At 38.6% G+C, this 13,117-nt stretch overlaps 1 protein-coding gene across 1 annotated transcript; it reads left to right on the top strand.

Annotated features, from left to right (window-relative positions):
• Nucleotides 1-1,541: 1,541 nt before the first annotated feature.
• Nucleotides 1,542-12,142, top strand: LOC137633599 (insulin-like growth factor-binding protein-related protein 1). The gene is made up of 6 exons (XM_068365868.1): nt 1,542-1,704; nt 4,143-4,317; nt 6,785-6,932; nt 8,733-8,876; nt 10,860-11,033; nt 11,582-12,142. Exons 1-6 carry the CDS (start codon nt 1,607-1,609, stop codon nt 11,608-11,610), a joined length of 768 nt encoding a protein of 255 aa, XP_068221969.1. The 5' UTR covers nt 1,542-1,606; the 3' UTR covers nt 11,611-12,142.
• The last annotated feature ends 975 nt before the right edge of the window (nt 12,143-13,117 follow it).

Below are 13,117 nucleotides of genomic sequence, written 5' to 3'. Positions count from 1 at the left end.
GAAAAGCAGGATGCTATAAGCCCAAGGGCTCCAACAGGATAAAAATAGCCCAGTGAGGAAAGAAAAAAAAAGAAATAAACTATATGAGAAGTAATGAACAATTAGAATATATTTTAAGAAGAGTAATAACATTAGAAATATATTTTAAATATAAATATAAAAAATATTTTCTGCAAGTTAGAACTTTTTAGAAGTTCTACCCATTTCAACTACCATATTAGGAAGGCCATTCCACAATCTGGTAACAGCTGGAATAAAACTTCTAGAATACTGTATACTGTGTAGTATTGAGCCTCATGATGGAGAAGGCCTGACTATTATAATTAACTTCATAGTTATTATTAAGAGCAGGAGATATCTGAATGCGAAGGATAGATTTATGAAAGTGTATATCATAAAATTTTCTTAGTTCGTCAATCTATCGTCTTCTCTCACTCCCCCTGCTTCTTTTACAATGTCTTGGGGACCCATTTTGATGTTTTTAATGCTCATCTATTGTCTGTCATTCCCATTATATGAGAGAGAGAGAGAGAGAGAGAGAGAGAGAGAGAGAGAGAGAGAGAGAGAGAGAGAGAGACTAGGTGGTAAGGAATTCCTTATAAGCAAGATACATGCTAGTGCAAGCCATATGTCAATCACAGGAGGAGAGAGAGAGAGAGAGAGAGAGAGAGAGAGAGAGAGAGAGAGAGAGAGAGAGAGAGAGAGAGAGAGAGAGTGTAATCTGCAAAGATTTAATGTTAGTAGAAGCTGTAATCTAAAGAGAGAGAGAGAGAGAGAGAGAGAGAGAGAGAGAGGAGAGAGAGAGAGAGAGAGAGAGAGAGTGTGTGTGTAATCTGCAAAGATTTAATGTTAGTCGAAGCTGTAAACTAACGAGAGAGAGAGAGAGAGAGAGAGAGAGAGAGAGAGAGAGAGAGAGAGAGAGAGAGAGAGAGAGATGCTATAAAAGAACATAATGTTTACCTCAAGTTGTTTGAAAGGGCAAGTTTATCTCTACCAGACGTATGATAATTATTCTTTATTTTAACAAAACAAACATAATTTAACACAAAAGAATATATTATTATTAAAATTTAGTTTATAAATAATTAAATAATCCATATAATTATCAATAATTAGTACATATATTAAATTAGTTGAGAATATTGTTTATATACGACATTTAATCTTAGCAGGACGAGATTTTTCCCGGCAGCGTAGGGTGGGGCAGGGTGTGATGTACGATAACGAACCTAAATATACATTTTTTACATAAACATATGTTCGTTTAAGATGTTATTACTGATTAATTATTAATTATATGAATTATATACTATATTATATAATAAATAATTATATTTATGCTTGATTAAATTAGTTAAATTAGATATTTAATCTATAATTTAAGATTGGGATATCTATAAACGACATTTCTTTTAGCAGACGTACGATAGTTCCAAGGAATGACGTCCTAGCTGACCCTAAAAAGAAACGCTTTGTGGGCGTAATATCCCGCCCCTACCCATATACCAACGCCCCAAGGATGCCCCTACCCCAAAATCCCCAAATGCCCATCATCTCCCTCGCCCTTCACTTGTTCCTCGGCTGAGTAATAACTCGGTCCTTCAAAATGGCGCTGGGAACGAGAGGACTCCTCGTTGCTCTTTTCGCCTTTGGTGGAATATTCGCGTCGGCTGAAGGGGGACCTGAGTGCGAGCCTTGCCATAGGTGAGTTGGATTTAATTGGGTTTTAATTTAGCTATTAATTAATTTTATTGCTAATTATGAGTGAAATTTGGTAGGATATTTATTTAACAATTTTCTAAAAATAATTATAAGCTTATTAACCTTCTAGTGTGAATATAACAGTGACTTTATTGGTTTTGATTCTCTGAAGACAGCCCTCTAAGGTGTGAGTTGGATTTAATTGGGTTTTAATTTAGCGATTAATTAATTTTATTATTAATTATGACTGAAATTTGATAGGATATTTATTTAACAATTTTCTAAATATAATTATAAGGTTATTAAGCTTGTAGTGTGAATATAACAGTGACTTAATTGGCTTTAATTCTTTAAAGACAGCCCTCTCAGGTGTGAGTTCGATTTAACTGGGTTTTAATTTAGCGATTAATTAATTTTAATACTAATATGTGAATGAAATTAATTCTGATATTCTTAAGCTTGCAGTGTGAATAGAACAGTGACCTTCACCCTTCTTTCTAATACTTCTACTACCCAGCTACACTCCCATTCTCCCCACTTAGCCAAACCACAAAGCTAGACTATCCACACCACTTCAACCATCTTTCTGAAACTTCTACGACTCAGCTACACTCCCATTCTCTCCACTTAGCCAGACCACAAAGCTAGACTATCTACACCACTTCACCCCTCTTTCTGAAACTTCTACCACTCAATTACACTCCCATTCTCTCCACTTAGCCAAACCACAAAGCTAGACTTATCTCCACCACTTCACCCTTCTTTCTAACACTTTTATGACTCAGTTACACTCCCATTCTCCCCACTTAGCCAAACCACAAAGCTAGACTTCTATCTACACCACTTCACCCATCTTTCTAACACTTCTACCAATAGGCTGCACTCCCATTCTCCCCACTTAGCCAAACCACAAAGCTAGACTTCTATCTACACCACTTCACCCTTCTTTCTGAAACTTCTACCACTTAGCTACACTCCCATTCTCTCCACTTAGCCAAACCACAAAGCTAGACTTATCTACACCACTTCAACCATCTTTCTAAAACTTCTGCCACTTAGCTACACTCCAATTCTCTCCACTTAGCCAAACCACAAAGCTAGACTCCTATCTACACCACTTCACCCTTCTTTCTGAATCTTCTACCACTCAACTACACTCCCATTCTCTCCACTAAGCCAAACCACAAAGCAAGACTCCTATCTACACCACTTCACCCTTCTTTCTAACTCCTATCTACACCACTTCACCCTTCTTTCTAACACTTCTACCACTCAGCTACACTCCCATTCTCTCCACTTAGCCAAACCACAAAGCTAGACTTATCTACACCACTTCACCCATCTTTCTAACACTTCTACCAATAGGCTGCACACCCATTCTCTCCACTTAGCCAAACCACAAAGCTAGACTTATCTACGCCACTTCACCCTTCTTTCTGAAACTTCTAACACTTAGCTACACTCCCATTCTCTCCACTAAGCCAAACCACAAAGCTAGACTTCTATCTACACCACTCCACCCTTCTTTCTGAAACTTCTACCAATCACCTACACTCCCATTCTCTCCACTAAGCCAAACCACAAAGCTAGACTCCTTCTTTCTACAATACTCCCATTCTCTCCACTTAGCCCAACCACAAAGCTAGACTCCTTTCTACAACACTCCCATTCTCTCCACTAAGCCAAACCACAAAGCTAGACTCCTATCTACACCACTTCACCCTTCTTTCTAACACTTCTGCCACACAGCTACACTCCCATTCTCTCCACTTAGCCAAACCACAAAGCTAGACTCCTTTCTACAACACTTCACCCTTCTTCCTAAAACTTCTGCTACTCAACAACACTCCCATTCTCTCCACTAAGCCAAACCACAAAGCTAGACTTATCTACACCACTTCAACCATCTTTCTGAAACTTCTACCACACAGCTACACTCCCATTCTCTCCACTAGGCCAAACCACAAAGATAGACTCCTTTCTACACCACTTCACCCTTCTTTCTAAAACTTCTGCCACCCAGCTACACTCCCATTCTCTCCACTAAGCCAAACCACAAAGCTAGACTTCTATCTACACCACTTCACCCTTCTTTCTAACACTTCTACCACTCAGCTACACTCCCATTCTCTCCACTAAGCCAAACCACAAAGCTAGACTCCTTTCTACACCACTTCACCCTTCTTTCTAACACTTCTACCACACAGCTACACTCCCATTCTCTCCACTAAGCCAAACCACAAAGCTAGACTCCTTCTTTCTACAATACTCCCATTCTCTCCACTTAGCCAAACCACAAAGCTAGACTCCTCCTTCCTACAATACTCCCATTCTCTCCACTTAGCCAAACCACAAAGCTAGACTCCTTCTTTCTACAATACTCCCATTCTCTCCACTTAGCCAAACCACAAAGCTAGACTAACCTGCTTACTCATCGCCAGAGCGGAATGTCCGGACGTCGGCAAGTGCATCGGGGGCACGGTCATGGACGTCTGCGGATGCTGCGTCGTCTGCGCTAGGGGCCTAGGCCAGAGGTGCGACATGGACTCCGACGAGACGAAGGAGTACGGCAAGTGCGGCGAGTACCTGACGTGCACGAAGCGTACCGATATTGGGGTGAGTAGTCACGCTGTTAAATTACTTACATGAAAGTGTTACTTTTTTAAGTAATTAGTCAATATGCTTAGGCCTACTACTTAATTAAGTACAAAAGTAAAAATAATTAATAAGCATAGGCCTAGGCCAACTACTTTACTTAAATAAAGTACAAAAGTAAAGGTAATTGCTCAAATTGCTTAGGCCTACTACTTTACTTAAGTATAAAAGTAAAAGTAATTCAGATGCATAGGCCTAGGCCAACTACTTTACTTAAATTAAGTGCAGAAGTAAAAGTAATTATTCAATATGCTTAGGCCTATTTTACTTAAGTATGTTTAAGTAACAGTAATTATTTGCTTTTATAAGTTATAAGTTGCTAATTCTCTTCCTTTTATTATATAAAATTGAAAGTAATTTTAAGTACTTAAATCAGTTACTTTATAAAGTATGTAATGTAAAAATATAAAGAGATTATTAACTTCTATAAGTAATTTTTTAATAATTTTAATTCTTTTTTAAGTGTATTTTTGCTACTTTAGAAAACTATTTATGTAGTCATGATTTTATAAGTAATGAGATTATCATATAAGTGTGTGGGTTGCTAACTGGAGAGAGAGAGAGAGAGAGAGAGAGAGAGAGAGAGAGAGAGAGAGAGAGAGAGAGAGAGAGAGAGAGTGTGTCATCATTATTCAGTGCATGAGTACTTTTGAAATCTAATGTACTAAGATTTATCTATAGTGTTTTATATGTGAAATATATATTTATTTATTAATATATACAATTATATGTATATTTTATATATAAATACACCGTATATATATCATAATATATTATCCTAAGCCGTGTATATACATACACACTTATTTAGCCGGTAAAATACACAATGGAAAAGTTTAATATATCCCAATCGTGTTTTCAAACATACATACGTCTATATACATACATATACGTATAAGCATGATACATACACACATGTATGTATAAATACGTATATATATGCATACACACGTACTGACATACATAAACAAGTGTAAAGTTACAACAGCTGCTTAGAGAACAGACGCCATTATATCTGATGACGTCATAGGTTTCATAAAGTTTCGCCTGTTTTCAAATTTTCTCTTTCTTAATTTCTTTATATTTCGTCTATTTAATTATATTTCGTCATGCGTGAATGTAAATAAAAACAACAATATAAATATGTATGATTTTATAATATATATTTAATTATAAACTAATGAAAAATAAAGAAAAATGTAATTAAATTGAATTAAATTGAATGATTCAAATTTAAATTTCTCGTAATTGTTCGCTCGCTAGCCAACCGATGTTGCCATCTGAGTGATCGAATAAATAATCCCATACGCCCTTGATAAATATTTAATATATATCCCTTGATAAACATTTCATACATTAATATATAAATTTATCACGATTTATATTGATAAACTAATACCACAATAGTGGTTTTGATAAATAAATTTGTCTTTTATCAAAGTTTATTAGTAAAATAAACCAGGTTCTGAAATATGGCAAGATCGGGCAGACTTGTGGAGCCATTTCAATTTAGACTCTCTCTCTCTCTCTCTCTCTCTCTCTCTCTCTCTCTCTCTCTCTCTCTCTCTCTCTCTCTCTCTCACTGAATAATGACGCTCTCTCTCTCTCTCACTGAATAATGACGCACTCTCTCTCTCTCTCTCTCTCTCTCTCTCTCTCTCTCTCTCTCTCTCTCTCTCTCTCTCTCACTGAATAATGACGCTCGCTCTCTCTCTCTCTCTCTCTCTCTCTCTCTCTCTCTCTCTCTCTCTCTCTCATTAGAATTGTGATAAAACAATATAATTAAATAAAACCTTCAATAATAAGGTCATTTATAGACCTATTTCATGATCTCAGCCACTTCTGTTCTACCTATACTCAATTTTTTTCAATGAGGCGCATTTGCACCGACTAGCAGGGGGTGCCCTTTTAGCTCGGAAAAGTTTCCTGCTATCTGATTGGTTAGAATGACCTCGTTTAACCAGTCAGCGATCAGGAAACTTTTCCGAGCTAAAAGGGCACCCCCTGCTAGTCGGTGCATATCTGCCTCACTAGAAAGAATTGACTATATGTGTAATGGTTAGGCCTAGTGCCCCTGTCTAACAGATTATAACTCCCACATCAAACCACACACACACACACACACACACACACACACATATATATATATATATATATATATATATATATATATATATATATATATATATATATATATATATATAATGCTCCATCTTATCACATGATTCCGGAAACCTTAACGCGGGGGCGTTCCTAGGGATTGGGGGCCCGAGGATTGAGTTAGTATAAAGGACCCCTCCTTTATCCTAAAATAGTGAGTTAGGGGTAGTTTTAAATGTATACTAACTTATATTTACGCAAAGGCTCCGCCGTCTCGTTCCCTCCCTTGGCTACGCCACTTCCCTAACGCTTCTTGCCCGCCTTTCAGGACGTCGAAGAAGGCACGTGCGAATGCGAGCAGACCGGGGCAGTCTGCGGCTCCGACGGGGTGACCTACGACACCCTGTGCCACCTGCTGGAGAAGACGGCCGAGAACGAGGAGCTCACCGCCGTCTCGCGCGAGCCTTGCAAGGCCGGTGGGTATCGGGCTTGTATAGGCCTACTACTGGCGTCTTAAAGCTCGCTGAAAAGATAGTTTTTTCTATAGGCCTACTATTGGTAACTCAAAGCTCACTGGAAAGATAGGTTTGGGTTCTTATAGGCCTAACACTACTATTAGTGTTTCAAATCTAACTGGAAAGATAGGTTTTTCTATAGGCCTACTACTGGCATCTCAAAGCTAGCTGAAATTATAGGTCTATTTAACAAGGTTTCTTTCAGCAATGTGGCAATTTCTGTATTGGTTAATAGCATTGTTTTTGTAAGTATGCTGAAAATTAGACGCGTTAGGATTACATAAAAATCCTTACGTGGATTTTTTTAGGATTACGCAAACATAACTGTCAAATTTTATAGGATTATGCAAAAAAAAAAACTGCGAAATCTTTTAGGCTCATGCGAAAGTACCAGCGTAAATACAAAATAACTAGGATGGATTACTTAGGATTATGTAAAAATCCCACCAATGTAACTAACGTAGAAAAGAGTATTAACGATCTACCGCGAAAGGGACCATACATATTTGACCTGTTTGGGGCCTTTCTTAAACTCACTTAACAATTTACAGAAAGGGATTCATCTAGTGTTTTATTATCCTATTGTTAAGTCTAGTCCACTTAACGGGTTAATTTATAATGGCTGCGCGACCTTTCGCGCCCGCGTGAGTCGCGATTTAGGCCAGATTATTGTCCCTTTCTTTTGTGACTCGATTAGTTTTCATATAAGCTATATTCCTGCTCTATCCTAAGCTTCAGAACTTAGAAATCAATAGAATAATTTTACTGTTTCTCAGTCATATTGTTTTTAAAAGCCAAAAAGATATTTATACTGTTTCTCAGTTGTATTGTTACCTTAAGAAACTTTTTAATGATTCTCTCGCAATAATTGTGATACTATTAGTTTTCCATAATACTAAAAGACATTCAAATTTATAGTAATCCTTATAATTATAATAATGATAACGATAACATTTCTAATAATCTATCGCCATGAAACCTCTTTAGTTCATATCTCGTCTGTCGCGATTGTTTACAAGAGAATCGAGTGGCGGATAGCAGATGGCCCTAATGCGTAAACAAGCCGCTTCCTTGAGTGCGAGTCGGGTGTTTTTGGTTAACCCAACCCCCCTAAAACTCCCCCCAAATCACATCTTCTTTTCATAACTCCGCGAGGTTAGAGTCGGTTCCAAGACTCGCGAGAAACAGCTTTAACTAATATGCGTCGTGGATTTATTTGGAACACGTGGCCCGGAGCTGGGACACAGCTCAGAGCTGGAACCAGGGAGACCCTTCGGCTCGGCAAACCGTTGTATTCAGAGGTCTAAAAAGTAAAGTATAAAGGATAAAGTAAAGGATAAAGGGATATACATTTAGCCCGAATTAATGCCTACAGTCTTCCTTTAAACTCTTCCCTTAGATGTCTTATAAACCATTATAATTAATTGTATATTTTAGTCAGGCTGTATATTTTAGTCAGGCAACTTATTTGATAATTTAATTAATTCAAACATATTAATTATTTACCTTTATCATATTTAATAGGTTCAATTATTTACCCTTATCATATTTAATAAGCCAAATTATTCACCTTTATCATATTAAATAGGTTCAATTATTTACCCTTATCATATTTAATAGGTTCAATTATTCACTTTTATTATAATCAATCATTCAAGACAAAAATGTTATCTTATGCAAAGACATCATCATACCTCTTACGCGTTGCAAACTCCCTCTCGTTTCTCCGGCCGCGGCTCACGTCAAATTCTTCTTCCGCAGCTCCGGTCATCAAGTCGCGCCCTAAGGACGCCGTCCGACCCCTAGGCAGCATCATGGTTCTGGACTGCGAGGCCATCGGATTCCCCGTTCCCGATCTCTTCTGGGAGCTGAACATGGCCGACGGATCTTCGTACAAACTACCCAGTGAGTATCGCGATCGGAGCTCCTTGAGCTACGCAGCTTCTTCTTCTTGTTATCCTCTTTATTAGTAACTTAACTGTAACCCTGGTTTGAAAAGCAGGATGATATAAGCCCTATAAGAAATCTGCTGTCTCCAACAGGGAATATATCCCAGCGAGGAAAGGAAATAATGAAACGGATAAAGGACTGTGCTTGAGTGTAGCCTCAAACAAGAGAACTCTAACCCAAGACCGTGCAAAACTACAGTACAGAGTCTATGGCACTGCCCTAGACTAGAGAAAAATGGTTTGATTTTGGAGTGTCCTTCTCCTAGAAGGGCTGTTTACCATAGTTAAAGTCTTTTCTCTCCTTACCAAGTGGAAAGTAGCCAGTGAATATTTTTTGGTTAGCTTAGTGTTGTCAGGCGTATGAGGGCAGAGGAGAATGTGTAAAGGCCAGACTATTTGGCGAATGTGTAGGCAAAGACAGAATGAGTCGTAACCAGAAAGATGGATCCAATGTAGTACTTTCTTCTTCTTCTTTGTCTGCATCTGTTTCTGACCAGCTTTCTCCACCTACCTCTGTCCCACACTACATCACCGGTTAATCCCTTTGATCAAAGGTCATCCTTAATACAGTCCATCCACCTTCGCTTTGGTCTCCCTCTCCTTCTCGTTCCTCTCTGTCCACACATTAAGAGCATTGATGACTACATTCTGAAATACAAAACAGGACCACAAAAATCCTCTTCAGTTTTCGAAATTACACAGCGTCGTCGTCGTTCAGATTGACGGGAGCTTATCTCCAGGAATGGGCTCTTTGACTATAAGTCATAGCCGGGGCCCCATTCACACAGCGAATCTTTCTCCGCTTAAAAACTGTTCATAGACTTTTGCGCATAAATATAAAATATTCTTCAGTTAGTTGTGTAAATGTTACCTTTTATAATTCCCTTGTTCTCAAATTGTATCACGCCAATTACGCAAGATTATATGTTCTTCCACAGGTCTTAAATTACATAAAAATGTTGGGATATTTCAAGCCTCCGGTCCTTTTAATCTGTAAAGCTAATTTCAAGTGACACTGGGTCATAATATAGTATGATAGTCATCTTGTGCTAATTGTATCCTACACATTAAAGGTTAATCTTCATATTTATTTTACTTACTTTAAGGGCCGCTTGTCTGGTTCCGCACTCTCTAAAGGACCTCCACGGTCGTTTCATGATGTTCATTCGGAAGCATTTAACATTTCACGATGCGTATTGTTAGCTTACTGTTCGATCATCACTGTCGAAAGACTCGCAGAATAAGAAAGTCTTCAGTTTCCTCTTGAGAGCCTTAACATCTTCAATCATTCGGATTTCATGGGAGCCTATTGTGTAGCCTCGAGCCCGCATACAGAGTGCAGGGGCTGTTAAACTGTGCTCAGTGATTAATAATATACAAATTAATCATAACTAAATTGTGTCATTTTAAAAACATTTGGAGATACAAAAACAAATTCAACTGAAATAAATTTCCGATATTTTATCAAAAGTTCGTAAACTGTGACAAAACAATATCATATAATCTAATCGATAAGCAAGACACCATTTGCAATAATCTGAAATCTATTTCATATGAAAAGGGAATATTTGTTGACTTTTTGCGCTCAGGCCATTTCGTCCTGATGGAAGGTTCCTTCAGTAGCTTCCTAAGGGTATATATGACTACAAGCGAAGCTACTGAAGGAACCTTCCATCAGGACGACATGGCCTGAGCCCAAAAACAGATTTTTCGCTTCGCTCAAAATCCATTTTTCAAGCTGGAAATAGCCATGGGAGTTAGGTTAGGCCTACCCTAGTCCAAAATCTAACATAATTCAACTTACAAACAGCTTCTTGGTATACAGTATATGCTATAATACACCTTTTCCATCCAATGTATACTTAAGCCACACATTTACTTTCTTAGTGAAGCACCAACACCCAAATCTTCCGCCTCTTAACTCTTCCGTTTCTTGCAGGCGACAATCCCGGCTTCGCCATCCAGATCCGAGGCGGCCCAGAGAAGCACATGGTCACCACATGGGCCCAGATCATGCGCATCAACGAGGAGACCGTGGGAACGTACACGTGCGTCGCCAAGAACTCGGAGGGAGAGGACAGGGCTGCCGCGAAGATTTCGCTCCGCGACCAGGGTAGGGGACGACGTATTTTAAATCGTGATCTAATTTTATGCAATTAGTAGACACTAGTTTTGGTTTATGAGGATGTTGAGTAAAGGAAAAACTAGTTGAAACACGTTATATACGTGTAGTACATAAGGGGTGATGTCTTTAAAATCATAATCAAATTTCATGCGATAAATAGACACTGCAGTTTTGGTCTATAAGGATGTTGAGTAGAGGAAAAAACTAGTTGAAACACATTATATACGTGTACTATACGCATATAAAAAAAAACTGTATATAAAGGACGATGTCTTTAAAATCATAATCAAATTTTATACGACAAATAGACACTGCAGTTTTTGGTCTATTACGATGTTAAGTAAAGAAATAGCTTGTAGTTGAAACACCTGTTATATACTAAAAAAACTGTACATACATTACATGCATTTGTCTTTGTACATGAATGTTTAACCTTTTTGATACTTAGAAGCTTCAATTATAACTTTCCAAATTAAATTTAGGCTGCAAAAGATGAGGAGAGACTTGCATCATGCCATCCTTTCTCTTCTTTACAGATAAGCCTGCATCGGAGAACGAAATCTAGGACCGACGGCTCTCGACGCAATCGACTGCGAGTCTCCGGACTCGCTGCGTCTCCGACCAGCCGCTGACTAGGGCCGACTCTTCCCTCTATTCCAGAATGCACGAAGACTTCGCCCGATTCAGCGGCCATTCCGAGACCCACGATAATTAGGATGTAATTTAGAATTAAAATCTTAGAACATGAAGGCAACATTGTGGACAAACATTCTTATACGCCATGTCACCCATTTGAGCACCGCTAATCTACGCGTCGCAGCTGCACGGACGGCGCCTCGGCCGACGCAGACGACGACGACGGGATTGGGGAATCGACGTTACTTCGGCCGAGGGCCACGGCCCGGCCGTATCCAGCAGACTAGGCAACTCGTACTTTGTAGGTTATCGTTAGGTTAAAGTTACCGAAATGGAAGCTATTCACTATACTAAGACTAGACTGACTATTTATATACTTGTATTTTTGATAATGAGCAGTGAGCTGAAACTTTATATGTATTTTTTTCTGCTTTTCCTTTATATATGTTTTGAAAAATGTTGCCTTTCGTTTGATTTCAAGTCCTGGGTGTTACAGAGTCGTGGCTCGGCGTTGCGAGAGAGCTCGGATAAGATGTGGTGGGTTTTTTGTAACATGACTGGAATCTCTATTTCCTCTTCATTAACATGACTGCCTCCTACTTCCCTCTTCAATAACATGACTGAACCTTCTACTTTCCTCTTTTATAACATGACTGGACCCTCTATTTCCTCTTCAATAACATGACTGAGCCTTCTACTTTCCTCTTCAATAACATGACTGGACCCTCTATTTCCTCTTCATTAACATGACTGCCTCCTACTTCCCTCTTCAATAACATGACTGAACCTTCTACTTTCCTCTTCAATAACATGACTGAGCCTCCTACTTCCCTCTTCAATAACATGACTGAGCCTTCTACTTTCCCCTTTTATAACATGACTGGACTCTCTATTTCCTTCTATAAAACCTAAACCCCTTTTGTATCTTTACAAAGATTATGGTTAGCTAAAAATGCTTTGAAATAAATGTGTACTTTATATGTTTTGGAGCCTTTATCCCAGAATAACATTTGCACATGTCGAGGGACAAGTGTACTTGCTACGGCACAGATTTCGGTGCCGGTTTAGTATGTGGCCTACCCTTTTTTATTCTGGTTTAGTATGTGGCCTACCCTTTTTTATTCTGGTTTAGTATGTGGCCTACCCTTTTTTATTCTGGTTTAGTATGTGGCATCCCTTTCTTAGTCTGGTTTAGTATGTGGCCTACCCTTTTTTATTCTGGTTTAGTATGTGGCATCCCTTTCTTAGTCTGGTTTAGTATGTGGCCTACCTTTTTTATTCTGGTTTAGTATGTGGCATCCCTTTCTTAGTCTGGTTTAGTATGTGGCCTACCCTTTTTTATTCTGGTTTAGTATGTGGCCTACCTAACTTGTTAGGTTAGGTTAGGTAAGGTTTGGAAAGGTAAGGTAAGGTAAGGTTTGGAAAGGTTAGGTTAG

The sequence above is a fragment of the Palaemon carinicauda genome, chromosome 43, assembly GCF_036898095.1.
Source record: "Palaemon carinicauda isolate YSFRI2023 chromosome 43, ASM3689809v2, whole genome shotgun sequence".
NCBI classification, from domain to species: domain Eukaryota; kingdom Metazoa; phylum Arthropoda; class Malacostraca; order Decapoda; family Palaemonidae; genus Palaemon; species Palaemon carinicauda.
The sequence above is the reverse complement of the archived record's forward strand: the minus strand, read 5'-3'. Positions and strand labels throughout refer to the sequence as shown.

What these genes read in the sequence shown, in the direction of transcription:
- LOC137633599 (XM_068365868.1), top strand. Translation starts at nt 1,607, where the DNA reads ATGGCGCTGGGAACGAGAGGACTCCTCGTTGCTCTTTTCGCCTTTGGT. An exon ending in GCGCGAGCCTTGCAAGGCCG is followed by an intron (nt 6,933 to 8,732) that starts GTGGGTATCGGG and finishes CTTCTTCCGCAG; the next exon opens with CTCCGGTCATCAAGTCGCGC. An exon ending in ATCTTCGTACAAACTACCCA is followed by an intron (nt 8,877 to 10,859) that starts GTGAGTATCGCG and finishes CGTTTCTTGCAG; the next exon opens with GCGACAATCCCGGCTTCGCC.